The sequence below is a fragment of the Mus caroli genome, chromosome 5 (assembly GCF_900094665.2).
Source record: "Mus caroli chromosome 5, CAROLI_EIJ_v1.1, whole genome shotgun sequence".
Taxonomy (NCBI): Eukaryota; Metazoa; Chordata; class Mammalia; order Rodentia; family Muridae; genus Mus; species Mus caroli.
Window position 1 is genome coordinate 273,885 of NC_034574.1, and position 20,571 is coordinate 294,455.

General features: G+C 42.0%; 1 protein-coding gene across 2 annotated transcripts in view; it reads left to right on the top strand.

Moving 5' to 3' along the window:
• Window positions 1-6,434: 6,434 nt before the first annotated feature.
• Window positions 6,435-20,571, top strand: part of Fam133b (family with sequence similarity 133 member B) — a 28,296-nt gene continuing 14,159 nt past the window's right edge. For both annotated transcript variants that reach the window (XM_029477890.1, XM_021163241.2), the window contains exons 1-3: window positions 6,435-6,544; window positions 17,066-17,163; window positions 20,172-20,250. In XM_029477890.1, coding sequence (XP_029333750.1) covers window positions 6,521-6,544; window positions 17,066-17,163; window positions 20,172-20,250 — 201 coding nt within the window. In that variant the 5' untranslated portion in view covers window positions 6,435-6,520. The remainder of the gene's footprint in view (window positions 6,545-17,065; window positions 17,164-20,171; window positions 20,251-20,571) is intronic.

Genomic DNA, 20,571 nt, shown 5'->3' on the forward strand with positions numbered 1-20,571 from the left:
CACTGCCATGATAAAATGGACACTTAGTTAATAAGTGTAAAGATATCTTGGCCAGTCTGAAATATTTAAGCAGTGACTTTCATAGCTCATGAGTCACATCAACAAGGATGGAACAAGAGGAAAATTACAGCATTGGTTCAGCTAAAGTGCTCATGGGCATGGGAAACCCTCCTTTCTGACTCACTTTCTTGCTAACTTCCCCTGATTTTAGAGGGGGAATTCAAAAGAATTCAACCTGAGCTTACAAAAGAGCAACTAATTAAATAAAGCAACTGCTTGCTCTTCAAGGGCACGGATTCCTCACGAGTAAATCTTTTACAGATATTGTACAGTAAGGAACGTGAGTACCAGGAGCACAGATGATCACAATGACTTGTCATCGTTGTTAGAATGCCACAGAGCAAAATTGCCTCCAGAAGACACATGGCAAGCGTGGATCCCCAGGGAGAGTCAGTGGAGTACTTGAGACAATAATAGAACCTGTGAAGGATAACACCTCCTCTGTCTACCTTATTGAATTACTAACAGTACTCTGAGGGACTGACCAGGAAAACTTTGTGGAGAATTTTCAGAAAATTGCCAGAACATATTCAAGAATACACACACACACACACTCTGAACAATATGAATTGTCACTTATACAGGCCATCTGTGGCTACGTATTTCATAATCTGAACTGCCTTACTTAGGGTTTCTATTGTTTGATGAAACCATGACCAAAAGAAGCAAGTTGGGTTGGGGGAGAGAGTTTATTTAGATTACACTTCCCCGACATAGTTTACCATTAAAGGAAATCAAGGCAGGAACTCAGACAGGGCAGAGACATGGAGGCAGGAGCTGATGGAGAGGCCACAGAGGAATGCTGCTTACTGGCTTGCTCCTCATGGCTTGCTCAGCCTGCTTTCTTACAAAACCCAGGACCACCAGCCCAGGGATGACCATGCATGATGAGCTGTGGGCCCTCCCCTATCAATGACTAATTTTAAAATTGCCCTACAGGCTTTCTCAATTGAGGCTCCCTCCTCTCTGATAACTATACTTGTTGAGTCTACATAAAACTAGAGAACACATGAACAAATAAGTTTTCTTTTTATTGATGTGTGTGTGTGTGTGTGTGTGTGTGTGACAGAGTGACGTTCATGTGTGCATTCACATGTATGTGGGTGCGTGCACATTTATGGGTAGGTACATGTGAGGCAGGGTCTCTCACTTGATCCCAAAGCTCACCAATTCAGCTAGTCTAGCTATCCAACTTGCTTAGGAGAACATATCTCCACCTCCAGAGCTTACTGGTGGACCACTATTCCTGCATGACATTGGGTGTGTGCTGAGGATTCGAACTCCAGTCCTTATCCTTGCCCAGCAAGCCTTTACCGACTGAGCCACCCAGCCAGTCTTACACATTGTTTTATTTACTCCATGCTGTCATGGGCTATATGTTTTATAGGTTTTTTTCCTCCAATAATACGTAATGGCCATTTCCCCATATGAAGACACACAGCTCTATCTCACTTTTAAAGCTCATGCATGTTTGTCACTGCATGGGAGTACTATACATTAACTGTTTCCTTTGTCATAAATATTAAACTTGATGCTTTCCAACAAAAGAGCAATTGTTGCAGGGGCTATTATCATCAAATATAATATGTCACTCTTATCCCTCAAGGCTAAGAATACATACATCCAAACAACAGACATTTGAGTTTGTGGATTAAGTGTCTACATCTGTTTCCATTCAAATTCTCAAGCACCCATACAACAAGTAACTCAGCAGTATGGGATGATCATCTAGTATACTACCCAAGTTATAATTAGTGAATGCCAATCATTTGGAACATCTCTACCCAAGAGTTATTGATACAGTTATTACTGTTATTTACAGCTTTGCTCTTTTGAAGTTATACATCTACTCCTATTCAAAACTCATCTGTACAATAAAACAAGCCGTTTTTTGCCTCCAGCCTCATGTGCCCTTTCAGCACTATCACCCCATGCTGTCATACTTGGCCCTGTCTATCTCCTTTAACCCAAGCTCTTCTCTCTTCCCTCTCAGCTCTTCAGTAGGAAGTCTGCCCAGGGTCACAGTCTACCTGAAATGCAATTTTTTCAGTCCTCCCTTTCCCCCACAATGACAGTGAGAGGTAGTAAGGGAGACATGTATTTTCATGTTTGACACACTTGTGTTCAAATGCTCAGCAGCTCTGCTTTGTCACTGTGAGACACGAAGCAAACAACTTGGCTCTCCCTGCCCTCCATTCTTCTCATCTAAAAGATGAAATGCAATCTCTTAACTATGCCTTAGGCATTTGAGACAGCCTGTAATTCACTGCTTGAAGGAAGTGTGTTGCTTAGCTGATCACATGTGCAGGTGGTGTCTAAAGGCATCTCTTTAGTCTTCCCTCAGAGTCACTGTGAATTTTGTTCTGGAAAGACTTGGATTGATGTAGGTTTTATGACGTCCTTTCTCACCATCTCCCCTGTGTCCTGGCTAGTTTTCCTGTTTATCTGTTCTCCACTGAGACACCTGCTCTAGGACTGGGTCACTTGATGGCTGTCTTAGTTAGGGTTTTACTGCTGTGAACAGACACCATGACCAAGGCAAGTCTTATAAAAAACAACATTTAATTGGGGCTGGCTTACAGGTTCAGAGGTTTAGTCCATTATCATCAAGGTGGGAGCATGGCAGTATCCAGGCAGGCATGGCACAGGCAGAGCTGAGAGTGGAAGACTGACTTCCAGGCAAATAGGGTGAGGATCTTATGTCCACACCCATAGTGACACACCCATTCCAACCAGGTCACACCTATTCCCACAAAGCCACACCTCCAGATGGTGCCACTCCCTGGTCCAAGGATATACAAACCATCACAATGGCTAAAGATAGCCAGAGGAAACACAAATCTTCCTGTTGAATTGTGTCAAGCAAGCCAAAGATGAGGAAAGTGAAAGCAAGGAGGAGCTAAAGGGAAAACTCCCCATCTTCTCAGGCATCTCCAGTTGGGTTGCTGGAAACACTGGCTGACAACTGTCAGAGCATCGTCAGTGAGCCACAAAGAAAGAATAGGCTATTACAGACTCTCTGCATTGGGCACAAAGCAGAGAGTCTTAAGTAGTTAATCCTTACCTTTAATTGAAAGTAAGGGATAAGGAAGGAGAAACAGAGATCAAACCTTGAGGCCAAATCCATGGTGGGCAGTGAAGCTGGTTCCCCAAGAACAATCAGCACTGAGTGGTACTAGAAGAACCACCATGGGTTATATTCAACACAGTTCGAGAGCTGTCTTAGGGTTTTACTGCTGTGAACAGACATCATGACTGTCGCAGACCCTCTGGGCCCCTTTGTCTGCATGGAACGGGTCTCTAGTCACAGGTGGGCAAAGCGTTGGATGAAATGACAGACAGAAACAACCTCTTCCCTTTCGATTTTGACTGCCCCATGGTAAAATTTACTTGTCTCTTAACTGATCTACGAATTAGCCCGTCTGCAGCACGGTCATGACAAGATCCTATCTTTGCCTGAGAAAATAAAGAAGAGAAAGAAAAAAGAAGGAAAAAGAAATAAAGACTAACCTGCTCTGGTGTCCCTGTTCGGGTGCCAAACCTGCCGCAGACCCTCTGGGCCCCTTTGTCTGCGTGGAACGGATCTCTAGTCCCAGGTGGGCAAAGCATTGGATGAAATGACAGACAGATGCACACAGGAGAGGTTGTGTAGAATCTGAATGTAATTTGTCAAATCGAGCATCAGACTTTTTACCCAGAAGAAAATAGGGAAGTTGGGTGACACACCAGCAAGGTACAAAGAGGTTACTGGATTCTTACACAAAACAGAGGAATACAAACACAGAAGGTCTGACAGGAACCACCTGGGATAGAATTCATTGTTAACAACTGGGATCAAAAAGAGCTCCACCTAAGGTCCACTTAATCTTAGAAGCCAGGGTCAAGGGCTTCGTGCCCTTGCCATAGTTCCTATTTTAGTCTATTGTATAGTCCACCTTCCCCCTAGGCCATGTGTATGGGTATAATTCAGCTATCTATAGTTTTAAGTATCTACTCTGGTTCCTCCTTAGGTCTCAAACTTCCTTCTTCCTAGATGATGGTAAATTCCTGTGTCGGGCAGTGACTTAGCTTTTATTCAAAGTGATAGTGTAATACCAGAAGCAATTCTGAATGTCACTGAATAGGCAACATTCTTACTGAATTCTAAACCCATGGTCAGCTCAAGGACTTTCTAGGACATTGGAACACTGGCAAAGGCTTAGCTAAGTCATAATTCAATCTTAAAAGACACTTATAATAAGATAATACTAAAAGAGAGCATGTGGATCCATACACCAGACTAACGTGGGAATAGGGTATGAGTGTATGGGTTAATGAGAACGCCAAAACTCCAGGAGGTGAGTTTCTGTGAAACTCTCTGCCTCGTGAGTGGCTTTAAGGCTTCAGGCCTGTCAAGCTGACTCCACCGGAGTGCGTGGCACATGACCAAGGCAATTCTTATAAAGAACAACGTTTAATTGGGGTTGTCCATTATCATCATGGCAGGAAGCATGGTGAAATACAGGCAGACATGGTGCTAGAGAAGCAACTGGGAGTTCTACATGTTGATCCACAGGCAGCAGAAGGAGAACTGTGTCACTGGCCATAGTGGAGTCATCAGAGACATCAAAGCCTGCCTCCATATAGACACTTTCTCCAACAAGACCACACTCACTCCAGCGAGGCCACACCTTCTAATAGCACCATTCCCTATGGGCCTATGGGGACCAATTACATCCAAACTAATACATAAAGGTTTTAAGAAAGAAAGTGAAGATTGGAATATCTGTTGCAACAATAAAGGGTGAGAAAGGAGAGAGTCTCTGTCAGAGAGAAAAGGAAGATTTTCTTTGAGGTACTGCATTACATGTAGGGCCTCACACATGCTAGGTAAATGCTAGCTATATCACTGTCACTGATATCACTTGTAAACTTTTATTTCCCTAAATTAAATGTCATCTCTGAGGCTTACTGCCTCAGTCTGCTAACCTAGGCCTAGGCCTGGAAGCCTCTGTACAATCTAATATAGGCCTAGAATGTTTTACAGGCTCTGAGAAGTTACTGCTGAAAATATTCACCCTCTCTTGTTCTTTCTGAACTCTGACTGGCTGATTCAATTCAGCTGTTCTGGCTCAAATTCCTCTCCAAGCTGACTGGTTCTAACTGGCTTCTCTCACTTTCTGACTGAATTGCTCTGATTGGCCTCGAGTTAACTCTGGCTACCTGTTCTAATCTCTGACTCATTCTGTCTTCACCTGTGTCTAGCTTGTTCTCTTTTTAACCCATCTCAGTAAAACTCTTCCAGTAAAACTGCCTCTCTCCTCGATTTCTCTCTGCACTGCTCTCCTAAGTAGCTTCATTGCCTCTCTCCTGACAGTTGGGCATATTCTAGATAGTCTATTTTGTCAGATCATTCTCTGATTTTTCACTTTGTCTGCCACTCAATTACACATAGCTTTCAAATATGTGTGCTTCCTTCTACAAACTAACTTTACCTTCATTGTTTGGGATTAAAGCTGTGTTCTAAGTGCTGAGTCATACCACAACTAGAAACAACTGTTTTTTAGTAAATAATACAATCTCAGGTTTCACAGTGTGATCACATATCCTGCAACATATACCAGCGGTTTCCCCTTTGAATTTTACTTTACACAATGTCTAAGTTACCCAGATCAGACTTGGACTTACTTTGTTGCTCAAAATAGCCTCAAACTCATGATGTCTACCCACCCACCCTCACCTCATCTCCATGAGGTCCTGGGAAAGGCTAAAGGATTTTCTGCAGTATAATGAAAGTCACATATTTCCATTTTCTAAAATTTCAGAAAGGATTCTGATCGATTTTATTCCTGATGCATTCATGTTGACATGAATCCATAAGTCACTTTTTCCAAGCCTGTGAATACTCAGAGAATATGGTGTATTGATTAGTCTCTAGAGTCTAGACCACTTCTGAAATTTAGGTCCAGTCCAGATAATACCATAGCACCAAAGCAGTAAAGTCTAACCTGTGTGTGTTTATCTCCCCCTATGAGTTTATAAACACACCCCTTAAAGATAAGGATTATGTCTTAACTATATTTGACTGGTCCCAGACTCATTTTTTAAAGTTTTATGACAATTTTTTTCGTTAGACTTACTTTATGTGTTTGCCCACATGTGTGCAGTACGTGTGCCTGGTACCCACAAAGGTCAGATGAGGGCATTGGATACCCAGGAACTGAGTTACCTATGTGACTACAGAGTGGTTAAGTGGGTCACAGGAATCCTGCGGCAGCTCCTGGGAACTGCAGGCGGTCGCTAGCGCCGGGCTGTCCTCCGCACCACCAGGGGGCGCCGTGGCGCATACGCTCTCCCCGGATTGGCGGGGCGCCGCTCTCTGGGCGGGGCATAGAGGTGGTAAGAGGACTCGCGGCGGGCCGCTTCGGCTTCTTCTCGGGCCTGCTCCCTCGGCGGCTTCCCGCGCCTTCAGCCGGCCACCATGGGGAAACGGGATAATCGCGTGGTGAGTATTCGGCGGGGAAAACGGAGCAGTGAGGCGGGGCCGGGCGGCAGGCGAACGAGCGGAAGCCGTCGCCCGTCGCGGCGGGGCTGGCGGCCGCGTCGCACTTGGGGCCCCGAGACCCCGCGCCGTGCGGTGCGCGTGCGCCTTGCCGGTCCTCAGCGTCCTGCTCGGCCGACCCTGGGGCCTGTCGCCCCGCAGCGGTAAGGGCTATGAGCCGGAGCCGCCGCCGCCGGTGCCGAGAGGCCCAGACCCAGCGCAGCGGGACCACGGGGATGGGGGTGGGGGACAGGGATGAGGGCTTTGGGGTACTCCAGACTCCGGTGCCCTCGGAAGTTAGTGACTTCTGAACCCAAGTTTCTACCTGTGGGAATGGGAGTCCTCCTTAGTCACCGCTTGACCACAAAGGCAACTGCCCAAGCGAACGCGAGTGGGTACCTAAAGAGCTGCCCGGGAAATGATAGTGTTCCCCGCTCCGTCTTAAAAACAACAACAACAACAAACAAAACAAAACGTCCAGTTTTAGTTCCTTGTCATTCTGTCGTGGAAGCTCGATGGCCACTAACCTTGCTCGCACTGTGCAGGAATGTACTTTCCTCCTGGCTTCAGGACGAGACCGTAGAATAGAGTTGAAATGGTCTATGTGCGTGGGCATCCTGAGTTCGACGTAGTGCTTGGACTCTTAATGTCCTCAGACACATCTCACCTGATTCCTGGAGATTTTTCTGTTTTGTTTTGTTGTTATTAATGATGCTATCGTGGTTTTAAAGGTTATAGGCTTGCTTACAGACATTATTACAGTTTCTTACTGAAATCCAGACTTTCATTTTACTGGAAAATTTTACTTATACATTCCTTAAGGCATTTTCAAAACCTATGAAATTAGTCTTGTTTAGACAGCTCTGTACTATTCTGTTGTCATCGCACAATATGTTCTGGTAGCATTTTGTTTGCACTTAAAAGATTCTAAGACTGAAAACATTACACCAAAAGGTGGGAGGTGTGGGAGATGTAATGGAGAACTAATACTTAGGGTAAGGATGCTTAAACTGTGACCAGAACTTGTATCATTTGCTACTTGGTTCAGTACCTCATGGATTTGGATATCTCCCCCAGCCCCTCACACCACCACCGGCCCCAAAGTCTCACTTTTTAACAGGACTTTTAAACCACAGCTATCCTATACTCCTGGTCCCACACATACACTTCTCCATCATCAACATCCCCCACCGTAGAGATACAGGTGAACGTGCAGTTATCTTTCTGGAATCACATAATCCTATGATACTGTGCATAGTGTTTATGTCTTTAGACACATTATTAATGACATCAACCACTATGATGCATTGCCAGCACTTTGAAAGACTTTGCTTCAGTCACACCTGCTCCTCAATCCACCACAATCACTGTTCTTTACTAGTTCCATAGTTTTTGAGTGTCTGCCTCTGAAAATACTAGCTGTTCTGACGTTTGTTGTTGTTCTCTAGAAATTGAGAGGCAATCCAGTTCTTTTTCTTACATTGATGATGCCCTCATGGTTTTAAAGATTATAGGATTGGGGATTAAAAAACACAAAACAAAACAAAAGCAACCAATCCTTTAGAGGACTGGGGTAATGCTTGGAGAGTAGGAACACAGGCCACTGTCCATATGTAAGTCCATTCGTCCATCCTTTTGTTCTTCCTTCCTATTAATATTTGCTTGCTTGCTTGCTTGCTTATTTGTTTTGAGATGGTCTCTGTGTTTGTCCCTAACTGACCTGACTAGGCTGGCCTGTGCCTGCTTTGCCTATGGAATATTGGGATTAAAAGCAAGAGCCAGAGGCCTAGTCTGTGCTGCTCTTGCAGAGGACTGAAGTTGCATTCCCAGTACCCACATCAGCCCACTGTAATGCCAGCTCCAGGAGATCCAGTGCCCTCTTGTGATATCTGTGACAGCTACACACAGAGACACACAGATAGATGCAAATTAAAAACAAACAGAAATCCCTTTAGATCTCATGTTGAACAGTTGTTTTGGCTTTATTCCTATTTATTTATTTTGTGTGTCTGTGTGCACACCTACCACAGTAAGCTTATGAAGGCCAGCAAGCAACTTGCAAGAATTTTTCTTCTACCATGTAGATTACCAGGATCAAACTCAGGTCATCAGGCTTGGGTATAAAAATGTTTTGGTGACTTGAGCCATCTCTCTCTCTCTCCTGAAGTGTAATTTTTATTTTGTTTTGTTGTGAAGTTTGTTTGTTTGTTTGTTTTGGAAGTTGTACTTACAGCCTTTGAAGCTACTGAGAACTGAACTTGAGTCCTTTACAAGTATGCACTTTAACCTATGAGCCATCTCTCCAGCCCTCTCAGAGACGCTTTGGGTTCACAGAACAGTTGACTAGAAGGGACAGAGAGTTGTGTGATGTGTGAAAGCCTGCCTGCCTGCACTCCCACGCATGGGTAACCTCCTGTTACCAGTACCTGGCAAGACCAGAGTACTTTTGTTACAGTCCTGCACTGTCTGACACATGCTCCTCCAGGATCACGGATTACATTCTGAAAATTTTTTTTTTCTTGAGGCTTTTTTAACTGGCCATTTTAGTTCTTGGTATCTGTAAAGGACTGAAGCTCAAAGTACCTTTGTACCTGTTGTTTTCTGGATGCTTGCTTCATACTCTTTTTGATAACCTGTGGATATATTCTCTAGGTAAAAGTAGAGCAATGACTCAGGGTCTGCTCGTCCCTTTAGCATCAAACTGCAGTGCTCTCTTGGTGCCTACGCATGTGTGTATTCCCTTGAGTTACAATAACAAATCATTTTCTTTTACTTGAACTTATACAGCAGTTTGGAGCCACAGACATTTATAGTCATATGTAATATGAATATGTGACTTACAAAAGTATTTGTTTTTGTAATTTTTATTACATTTTAATTTTTTGTATGTGTATGTGTGGGGTTGTGTGTGCCAGGAAACAACTTTCCAGAGTCAGTACTCTCTGTCCACCATGTGGGTCCCAGAGAACAATCGGAGTCTTCAGGCTTGGAAGCACATGCTTTTATTTACTGAGGCATCTCCAGCCAAGGCTGCAGTATTTAAAATGACCAAGTTGGGTGAGTGCAATGGCCTAGTGATGAAGAGCACTGGCTGCTCTTCCATAGGACACAGGTTTGCGCCCCAGCACCCACATGGCAGCTCACAACCTCTCAGTAACTCTGTTCTAAGGCAGTTTTAGCCCTCTTCTGATTGCCATTGGCACTGGGCACCAGAGGCCAAAAGAGGATGTAAGATTCCCTGGGCTAGGGTTTACAGCCAGTTAAGAGCTGCCATGAGGACCAAGATCCTCTGCAAGAGAAGCAAATGCTCTTACCTGCTAAGCCATCTCCCCAGCCGTTAGTATTTCTTTTATCAATGTAGTGGATTACTTCACTTAATCTTCAGCATATAAAATGATGAAGGGGGGTGGCTGGAAAGAGAGATGGCTCACCAGCTTACTCATCCTACTCCTGAAGAGGACCCGAACATGGTTCCTAGCACTGACATCAAATGGTCTGTAACCGTCTCTAACTCTAGCTCCAAGAGGTGCAACACTGACTTGTCATCCGTCCTTTACAGGCTTCTGCACTCCAGTGCACACACTCAAGCATATGCACATAGTCAAAAATAAAATGGTTGAGGGGAATAGCTCCTCATTTGGTGTTACATGTATCCCTGTTTTGTTATTTATTTACTGTGATGCTTATTGTTTTGTTTATTTTTTGCAACTGAGTTTCCTTTTCACTTTAGAACCTTGAAAATCTTTCCAAATCACAAAAACTATAGATCTACTTTTCACTGACGACATAGTATTTCACTTAGGAGGCCCATACACTTCAGTGTATCTCATGAGTCCCAATTTGATGATGGCCTAGGTGTTTTCGTTTTTTGCTCTTGTGGTAATTTAGTTGGGATGGCCTTTTTCTATAATTTCACTCTTTGGAAATAATTTACAGTTTTAAACTTAAAATGTTTACCATTAGGTACTTCTAAAGTGACTGCAGTTAAGAGTATTTAGTGCTCTCGCAGAGAACCTGGGTTTGGTTCCCAGCACTCATAACTCACAAACAGTTGGAACTCCGGTTCCAAGGATTTGATGCTCTTTTCTGGCCTTCAAAGATACATACACCTAAATTAACAAAATAATGTCGTATATATTTACCATACTGTTGTACAAGCGGTGGATGTAGTTCGTGTGATGTGAATCAGCAGCTTTGTTAGTCAGTTGACATTTCTGTTAATTGAGAGTCTATGTTTATATAAAAACAAAATAACAAAAGTTCTGGGATTGGGAGGTGAGTGAGGAAAGTGCTCGCCATGCAAGCCTGAGGACTTACTCCACAGAACGCAGGTAAAACCAGATACAGCAGTGTGCATCTTTAATCTCAGCGTGGGGTTGGGGGTAGAGACAGGAGAATCTCAGCCTTGCTGGCCAGCCAGTGTAGTTAAATTCATGAGTTCCAGGTTCAGTGAGAGCCCCGATCTCAAAAATAAGGTGGAGAGCACACGAGGAAGACAGCCCGTGTCAGCCTGTGGTTATAAACACATACACAGCGTCTCTGTATCTTTGCATTGCATTGGATACCCAGATCTTGTCTTCATTTTCTAAATACCCCTAACATTACAAATTCTAATGTTCCTCCCTGCTTGTCAGAAACGTATGTCGAAGGTTTCTGGGCATCCAGGTGTTTTAGTGGAAGTGATTCCCAGCATTTGCTGCTCAGTGGTGGGCTTTGTATTGTTTACTCTGCCAGAGAAATCTCAGCTCTGTCACATTTGTTACCTAGGTGGAAATGTTGGTCATTTTTACAAGTTTTGATAAAGTACAACAAATGTTAAGTAGTAAGAGAGACCTTAAAATTAACCTAATTAACCTAACCTTTAGCCTAAGTTATTATTTTTTATATAGTTATTTATTTACTTTGCATCCTGGTCAGTTTCCCCTTCCCTCCATCCTCTTCCTTCCGTTCTCATTAAAGAGGAGGCCTCCCATGGGTATGAACCAGCCTTGACATACAAAGTTGCAGTAAGACTGGGTGCCTCTTTTATTGAGGCTAGACAAGGCAACCCAGAAAGCAAAAACCAATCCAAAGGCAGGCAACAGACTCAGAGACAGCCCCTGCTCCTTCTTTCGGAGTCCCACATGGTGACTCAGCTGTACAACTGTTACATGTGTAGGTCCTTCCCATACATGTTCTCTGATTGGCAGTTCAATCTCTATGAGTCCACGTTAGTTGATTCTGTAGGATTTCTTGTGGTGTCCTTGACCCCTCTTCAATCCTTCTTCCCCCTCTTCCACAGAATTCCCCAAGCTGCGGTTTAACGTTTGGTTGTGGTCTCTGCATCAGTTTTCATCAGTTGCTGGGTGAAGCTTCTCTGATGGCTGTTATGTTAGGCTCCTGTCTGCTAGTATAGCAGAATAACATTAATAGTGTCAGGGGTACCCTCCCGCTCATAGCATGGGACTCAACTGGGCCAGTCATTTCCCTCAAATTCTGCTTCTTTTAACCCCTGCACATCTTGTAGGCAGAACAAATTGTAGGTCAAAGGTTTTGTGACTGGATTGGTGTTCCAGTCCCTCCAATGGAAGTCTTGCCTGGTTACAAGAGATGGCTGGTTCAGTCTCCATATTCCCTATTGTTAGGAGTCCTAGCTACAGTCATCCTCATAGATTCTTGGGAGTTTCCATTGTCCTAGTTTTCTAGCTCATCCCAGAGATGTGCCCCCTACCCGTGTCTAGTACTCTTTCCCTTCATCCTCCCCATTCCTCCTGTTCCATCCATGCCTCCTCTCCCACCCAGTTCTCTCCCTCCATCCACTCCCATGTCTAATCTATTTCCCTCTCACTGAGATTCTACACACACACTCCCTTGAGCCCTCCCTTTACTTAGCCTCTGGGTCTGTGAGTTGTAGAATGGTTTTTCTTTATAGCTGATATCCACTTACAAGTGAGTACATTCCATGTGTGTCTTTCTGGGTCAGGGATACCTCACTCAGGATGAGCTTTTCTAGCTCCATCTATTTGCCTGAAATTTTCATGATGTTATTTTTAATAACTGAGTAATACTCTATTGTGTAAATATACCACATTTTCTTTACTCATTCTTTGGTTGAGGGACATCTAGGTTGTTTCTAGTTTCTAGCTATTACGAATAAAGCTGCTACAAACATACTGGAACACGTGTCCTTGTGGTATAGTGGAACATCTTTTGTGTATATGCCAAGGAGAGGTATAGCTGGGTCTTGAGGTCAATCTATTTCCAGTTTTCTGAGAAACTACCAAATTGATTTCCAAAGAACTATACAAGTTTGCCTTCAAACCAGGAATAGAGGGCTGTCACCCTTACTCACATCTTCATCAGCTTGAGCTGTGGCTTAGTGTTTGAGTTTAGCCATTCTGACAGGTGTAAGATGAAATCTGAGTTGTTGTGATTGCATTGCCCTGGTGGCTAAGGATGTTGACCATTTTTAAAGTGCTTCTTGGGCAATAGAGAATCCTCTGGAGAATTTACTTTAGATCTGTACCCCATATTTTAATTGGGTTATTTGGTTTGTTGGTGTTTAATTTCTTGAAAATAATATATATTGGATATTAGCCCTCTGTCAGACGCAGAGTTGGTGAAAATCTTTCCTACTCTGTAGGTTGCTGTTTTGTCCTTTTGATGGTGTCCTTTGCCTTAGAGAAGCTTTGCAGTTTCATGAGTCCCATTTATTAATTGTCGATCTTAGTGACAGCCATTGGTGTTCTGTTTATGAAGTTATCTCCGGTGCCAGTATGTTCAAGACTATTCTCTTCCATCAGATTCAGTGAATCTGGTTTTATGCTAATAGTATCTTTGGACCACTTGAACTTGAGTTTGTGTAGGATGATCAATAAGGATTTGATTCCTTTCTTCTTCATTCATATATCCAGTTAGACCAGCACCATTTTTTGAAGATGCTTTTTTTCCATTGTATGGTTTTGACTTCTTACCAAAAGTCAAGCATCTATAGGTATATGGGTTTACTTCTGGTTCTTCTGTTTGATTCCATTCATCAGCCTGCCTTGTTTTTATGCCAGTATCATGTGGTTTTTATTATTATTTTTTGTAGTACAGCTTGAAATCAAGGATGATGATACCTCCAGAAGTTCTTTTATTGTACAGGATAGTTTTAGCTATCCTGGGTTTTGTTTTGTTTTGAGTGTTGTTCTTTCAAAGTCTGTAAGGAATTGTGTTGGGATTTTGATGAGGATTGTGTTGAATCTGATCATTGCTTTTGGTAGGATGGCCATTTTTACTGTGTGAATCCTACTGTACTGTATGGGAGACCTTTTCATCTTCTGATATCTTCAATTTCTTTTTTCAAAGATTTGAAGTTCTTGTCATACAGGTTTTCACTTTCTTGGTTATAGTTACATACACCAAGATATTTTATGTTATATTTGGCTATTGTGAAAGGTGTTATTTCTTGAGCTAATTTTGTATCCATCTACTTTGCTGAAGGTGTTTATCAGCTGTAGAAGTTATCTGGTAGAATTTTTGGGGTCATTTATGTATACTATCATATCATCTGCGAAAAGTGATACTTCGACAACTTCCTTTCTAACTTATATCCCCTTTCTATCCTTTAGTTGTCTTATTTCTCTAGATAAAACTTCAAGTATTGTAATGAGTAGGTAACGAGAGAGTGGACAGCCTTGTTCCTGATTTTAGTGGAATTGCTTTAAGTTTCTCTCCATTTAATTTGATGTTGGCTATTGGCTTGCTGTATATATCCTTTACTGTGTTTAGTTATGCATTTTGTATCCCTGATCTCTCTATGACTTTTATCATGAAGGAGTGTTGGATTTTGTCAAAGGCTTTCCTGGCATCTAATGAGATAATTATGTAGCCTTTTTTCCTTTCAGTTTATTTATATGGTGAATTACATTGATGGATTTTTATATGTTGAACTATCTGTGAATCTCTGAGATGAAGCCAAACTTGATCATGGTGAATGATGTTTTTGCTGTGTTCTTGAATTGTATGTAAATATTTTATCAGTGCTCATAAGGAGATTGGTCTGAAATTCTCTTTCGTGGTTGAGTCTTTGTTTGGTTTAGATATCAGGGTGACTGTGGCCTAATAAATGAGTTTGGCAGTGTTCCTTCTATTTTGTGGAATAATTTGAAGAGTATTGGTATTAGCTCTTCATTGAAGGTCTAGTAGAATTCTGCAATAAACCATCTGGCCCTGGGCCTTTTTTTGTTGAGAGTCTTTTAATGACTGCTTCTATTTCCTTGGGGGTTATAGGTCTATTTAGATTGTTTACCTGATCTTGATTTAGCTTTGGTAAGTGTTAACATGCTAAGAAAATGATTTATCTTGTTTATATTTTTCAATTTTGTGGAGTTCAGGGTTTTGAAGTAAGAGTTAATGAATCTTTGGATTTCCTTGGTGTCTGTTGTCATGTTCCCTTTTCATTTCTGATTTTGTTAATTTGAAACTGTCTCTGCCTTTTAAGTTAATTTGGCTAAGGGTTTGTCAGTCTTGTTGATTTTTCTCAAAGAACCAACTCTTGTGTTTCATTGATTCTTTGTATTTTCTTTGTTTCTAATTTATTGATTTCAACCTAAGTTTGATTATTTCCTGCTATCTACTACTCTTGAGTGTGTTTGCTTCTTTTTGTTCTAGAGCTTTCAAGTGTGTTTAGCCTGAGTTCTTATTATTTAGATAGAGGGAAGAAAGAAGAGTTTGTGAGCATTTATCGACTTGAACTAAGTTGGGGGAAACTCAGTATGAAGATCAAGAGGTTGAAGCTGAGTCTGGTATGGCGCTTCACGGTTGCTATCATCAGATGAGGCAAGATCACTCAGACTCCAGGACAGCCTACAGCTGTTTAGGGAGAGCCTGCCTCTAAACAAAACAGATTCTGTATCTGCAGCAGATTTTAGAAAATCAACATCCTTGCCAGAAACCATCACTAAACAAAGAAACTTTTGCTTTATTTTATATCAGTGTTTTTGGGGAGGGGGGTCACTGAAATGTGTATTTATCCTACTCTAGTAACTGTAAAATACAGAGAGAGCATCATTTTTTTATTAATTTCTTGTGCGTGGTATAGGATATAGCTCGGTTGATAGAGTCCTTGCCGAGCAGGTACAGAGCTTTGAATGTGATTCCCAGCATCATGGAAAATTAGATCTGGTTCATGTCTGTCATCTCTTTACTCAGAAAGTGCAAATAGGGGATCAGGACTAGAATTTGGTTCTTTAGAAGTTGAGTGGGGTGTGTGTTGTTTATCTAGTCGTCCATGGGTGGATGTTAGTTTTGTTCTGCCCTTTGACTGTTGTGAACACCGATGTCCATTAGTCTGCTTGGCATTGGGTACATGTAGTACCTGGATATGGCAACTGGAGGGTCATATGCTTAACTTTTCCAGGTGCATCCAAGTTATTTTCTACAATAGCTATTCCATTTTATACTCCCACCAACAGTGTACAAAGGGTCCCAGTTTCTTTATTTCTCACAGTCCTTGTGATTTTCTGGTGTTTGACAATAGCCTTCCTAGTGACACTGAACATTCTTTCATGTACTTTTGGCCATTGTCAGAGTAACTTTGGAAGAATATTGTAAGTCCTTTCCACGTTTTAAATTAGATGATGAGGGGTTTTGTTGTTGGGTCGTAGTGACTTTTTATATACCTTGGGCATTATTCTCTTATGGTTTGCAGATGGTTTTTCACTCTGTGGCTTGTTGTCTTTTCTTTGGTTAGTAATGTGCTTTCTTGCACATTTTAAATTTGGGTGGAAGTCTGGAGAAAATGGCTTAGGTGTTAAGAGCACCGGCTGTTGTTGTCGAGGGCCTAGATGTCCTGCAGTGACTCAGAGCCATCTGTAACTCCGTTTCCAGAGGCTCTGACCATGACCTCCCCAGGTACAGTGTGGACTTGGTGTAGGCATACAGGCAAAGCACCCAGACACAGTTTACATTTTTCAAAAATTATTTTGGGTTTTGTTTTTGTTTTGAGATAAAATATCATGTAGCCACTCTTTCCCTTCCTGCTTCTAGCCCCAGAGTGCTAGAATTGCAGGTATGTGTCACTATGAATTGCCTCATTTTATGAAATCCTCATTTTTGTTATTGATTATCATTTAATTTTGATGTTAATTTGAAAATAAAATTGACACAGTGCTTCGTGGAGTAGGAGAAATAACAGTAAGTTAGAGCATTTTCCTTTCCTTGGTAGTGAGCCTGGTGTGTGTGCTCACACTCACAGGTTCCTAGGTTTTAGGAAAAGTTACCCTAAAGGCAACAGGATCATAAGTCATCAGCTGTCTGGTAAAGTTTGGCAACATGTGTTACATGGAAGAACTACTTATCCACAAACATTCAGGGCTTTGTAGGTTACATTGGCTTTGTAATAACTTGATTAATTAGGTTAGTTAGTTGGATATAGTACTCATTTATAATAATGCTGCTAGATATAAGTGACTTTTCTTAGTAGCTATTTTAATGGAATTAATTCTTGTTTTTTTTCTTAAGGCCTACATGAATCCAATAGCAATGGCTCGATCAAGGGGTCCAATCCAGTCTTCAGGACCAACAATCCAGGATTATCTGAATCGACCAAGGCCTACCTGGTATTTCTCATTTTACTTGTTTATAAGTTTAACATTGCTGCCTTTATTGATTGTTGAGCACTTGCCAAATGACAAGTGATTTTTACTGATTTTCTGGAGTTTCATACATGGGTATTGTAGTTACATAATTTCCATTCTTCTCTCTTCCCCCTCCCAGCTCTGTTTTCCCTTCCTACTCCTTCTCAAATTTGGACCTTCTTTAATCTTGTTAAACCCATGTGCACCCTATTGAATTGAGTTCGTTTTCTATTGCTCATAGGCACATCTGTTCAGGGCTAGCCACTTGGGGTTGGATGACCTATCAGGAAGTTCATCCCTAAGGAAAAGTGACTCATGCTCCCTTTATGCCTCTGCCCTTGGGGTATCTGTAGCCTCCTCATTGAAGTTGGCTTGGCTTCCTGTGTTTTCATTATGCAAATCTTATTTAGGCAACTATATTGTTGATTGATTTCATGGGTGCAGCTTCCTTGTCATGTCTAGAAAACACTACTATCTCTCAGTAGACATCCTGGTCCTTTGGCTCTTAAAATCTTTCTGCTACTCTTCTATAATTTTCCCTGAGCCTTAAGTGTAGAGGTTGCATTGTTGAGGGTGAGAGCTACCCCTATCTGGATATAAGGGTATGTATGTAGAATGTAGTTAGAAATTTTATAGGATTAGGAAAATGGCAGTACTCAGTTCTCCTACAGAGTCTGTGACCATAACAACCACAAGTTATTAGCTATGTTTGCAGTATTGTGAATTCCCTCCTACATGGGCCTTAAGTCCAATTACACAGCTAGTGGCAACCTCCAAGCTAAAGGTGCCACTCTTGGACCAGTAGGAGATGCCCTCTGATCATTGTGGTTCATGGGCTTTACCACTGCCTTTTCTCCCTTGGGGGCTTGCGCTTGGCACCTTCAGATACTGTGAAAGCCAGTCCCCAGAAAGGAGTCTCCCAGGTCAGTTCCAGCTCGAATCTTACCTTCAAGTTCTGGGAGGCAACCAAAGGCAGAGGTGATAACCTGTATTGTTTTAGTAGTGTCTCCGGTCCCCTTGGCTCATGCCTGGTACTCAGATTTTCATTATATAATCTATGGCTCCTTCAGGTAGCATTATTACCTGTGTGGCACAACTCTCTTGCTTGCTTTTTTTTGTTTTTTGTTTTGTTTTGTTTTGTTTTTGTTTTTTCGAGACAGGGTTTCTCTGTATAGCCCTGGCTGTCCTGGAACTCAGAAATTCGCCTGCCTCTGCCTCCCGAGTGCTGGGATTAAAGGCGTGCGCCTCCACTTCCCGGCACAACTCCCTTTTTTATGTTGTTTTGTTTTCTTGGTTTTTTTTTGTTTGTTTGTTTGTTTTTTTAATTTCTTTGTATATCTGGATATTGATCCTCTGTCAAAAATACAACTGATAGAGATTCTTGGTGGGCTTTTTCACTCAGTTGTTTCCTCTGCTCTACAGATATGCAACAGCATATTTGTTGATTGTTGGTCTTAATTCCTGGACAAAGGGAGATCCGTTCAGAAAGTTGTTTTCTGTTCCTGTATATTGTAAGCCACAGCCTATGCTTTCTTGTAGCAGTTTTAGCCTTTCTGGTTTTACATTGAGGTCTTTGATTCATCTAGAAGTAATTTTTGTTCAGGGTAATATTTTAAAGTAACATTTAACATGTGCTTTCTTTTGCACATATGATTCACATGCATAAACAACATGGACACTTGACAACTGGCACAGCTAAAGCACTTCGAGGAAACCTTTCCTGTCCCTCTCTTCCCTAGCCTCTAAAATGTCTCACAGAGCCTGTGCTGTTTAATTTAAGATGAGCAGTGGCAATGATTGTGTCCTTCATTGAAATTCACTTAGAGGTCAGGGTGGAGTAACAGGAGTGTGTACAGTGTTGTTCCCAGCTCTTGTTCTGGAAAGAGATGTCACAGTTATAAGGACTGTTATTTAATATTCTATCCTTACTGTTACTATAGTCCTGAAGTGACATCTCACCAGCTGTAGGGTACCCTTAGATTCAGACCACTGTAGTTGATGCTTATCATATGTTATGGGGAGTCCTTCCAGCTCACTGTCCACCTCCTCTAGTGTGGTTAAGTCTTGTTCTTAACCACTGCAGCATTCCAGAAATGTTCCCAAAATAAAGTGTTACTTTCGCCATAACATATTAAGAGGGGCTGGAATTTAAAGGGGAAATGCTCAAACAGGTGTTTTGTCTGTGTGTCAGAAGCCTTTTAAAACAACCAATAGGTGGGTAATTCATAAAAGCACTCACAGGAGTCTTGGCAGATAATCTTGCTAATGGCAACCAAAGGTACTGTTACAGAGGCCAGGCAAGGCTTTCAAGGCTCTTCCTAGTAGACTCACACAAGGTACACTTAAGTCTTAGCAGGGAGTTGTGACAGCGCATATAGGACATTGCCAGACCAGCAGGTGGTTATCTTTAGGCATTTGGTTAGTCAGCCTCTGCTGTCACATCCTCAAACTCCACATTCCTGGAAATAAAGAAGATATTCAGCCTAAACTATACTATATCTTCCCACATACAGAGTTTAGGCAAGGGAATAGTAAGACCTCTCCAAAATCCAGTTCCAAGATGCCCACCTTAGGACAGTGGTCCTAAAAGGCAGGGAGTTCCAAGCCTCTATATGCATGTCAGGTTTTTATCTCATAGTCTTACTAGTAGAATGTAGCAGTTGAACAAGACAGAGTTGACTTGGCTCATCTTAGAGCTTACAATTGTGTCTGAGGTGTCTTACTGTCTTAGTACTAAGTAATGCTGTAAAGTTAAGTACCTGTTAGGTTGTTGTGAGAGTCAATCAAAGTAATATTTAAGCAATCTAGATTTAGACGAGGAGTGATTAATATCACCCAGTAGGCCTTATTATGATTATTTACATGATTGTGAACAAAGAAATTTTTAACTATCAATATGAAAGGGAGTCTTACAATATTAAAATAATATTTTAAAATGCCATCCTGTCTATATTCGCCCACTTACGTTGTATTTATCACTCTGTTCTAAGGGAGGAAGTCAAGGAGCAGCTGGAAAAGAAAAAGAAGGGCTCCAAGGCTTTGGCTGAGTTTGAAGAAAAAATGAATGAGGTTTGTAAATAGCCTTTCTTTCTTTTTTTTATGTTTTTTTTAATTGAGTATTTATTTCATTTACATTTCCAATGCTATCCCAAAAGTCCCTCACACGCTTCCCCACCCACTCCCCCACCCACCCACTCCCACTTCTTGGCCCTGTCGTTCCCCTGTACCGAGGCAGATAAAGTTTGCACAACCAATGGGCCTCTCTTTCCAGTGATGGCCGACTAGGCCATCTTCTGATTCATATGCAGCTAGAGACACGAACTGGGGGGGGGAGGGGAGCGGGTACTGGTTAGTTCATATTGTTGTTCCACCTATAGGGTTGCAGACCCC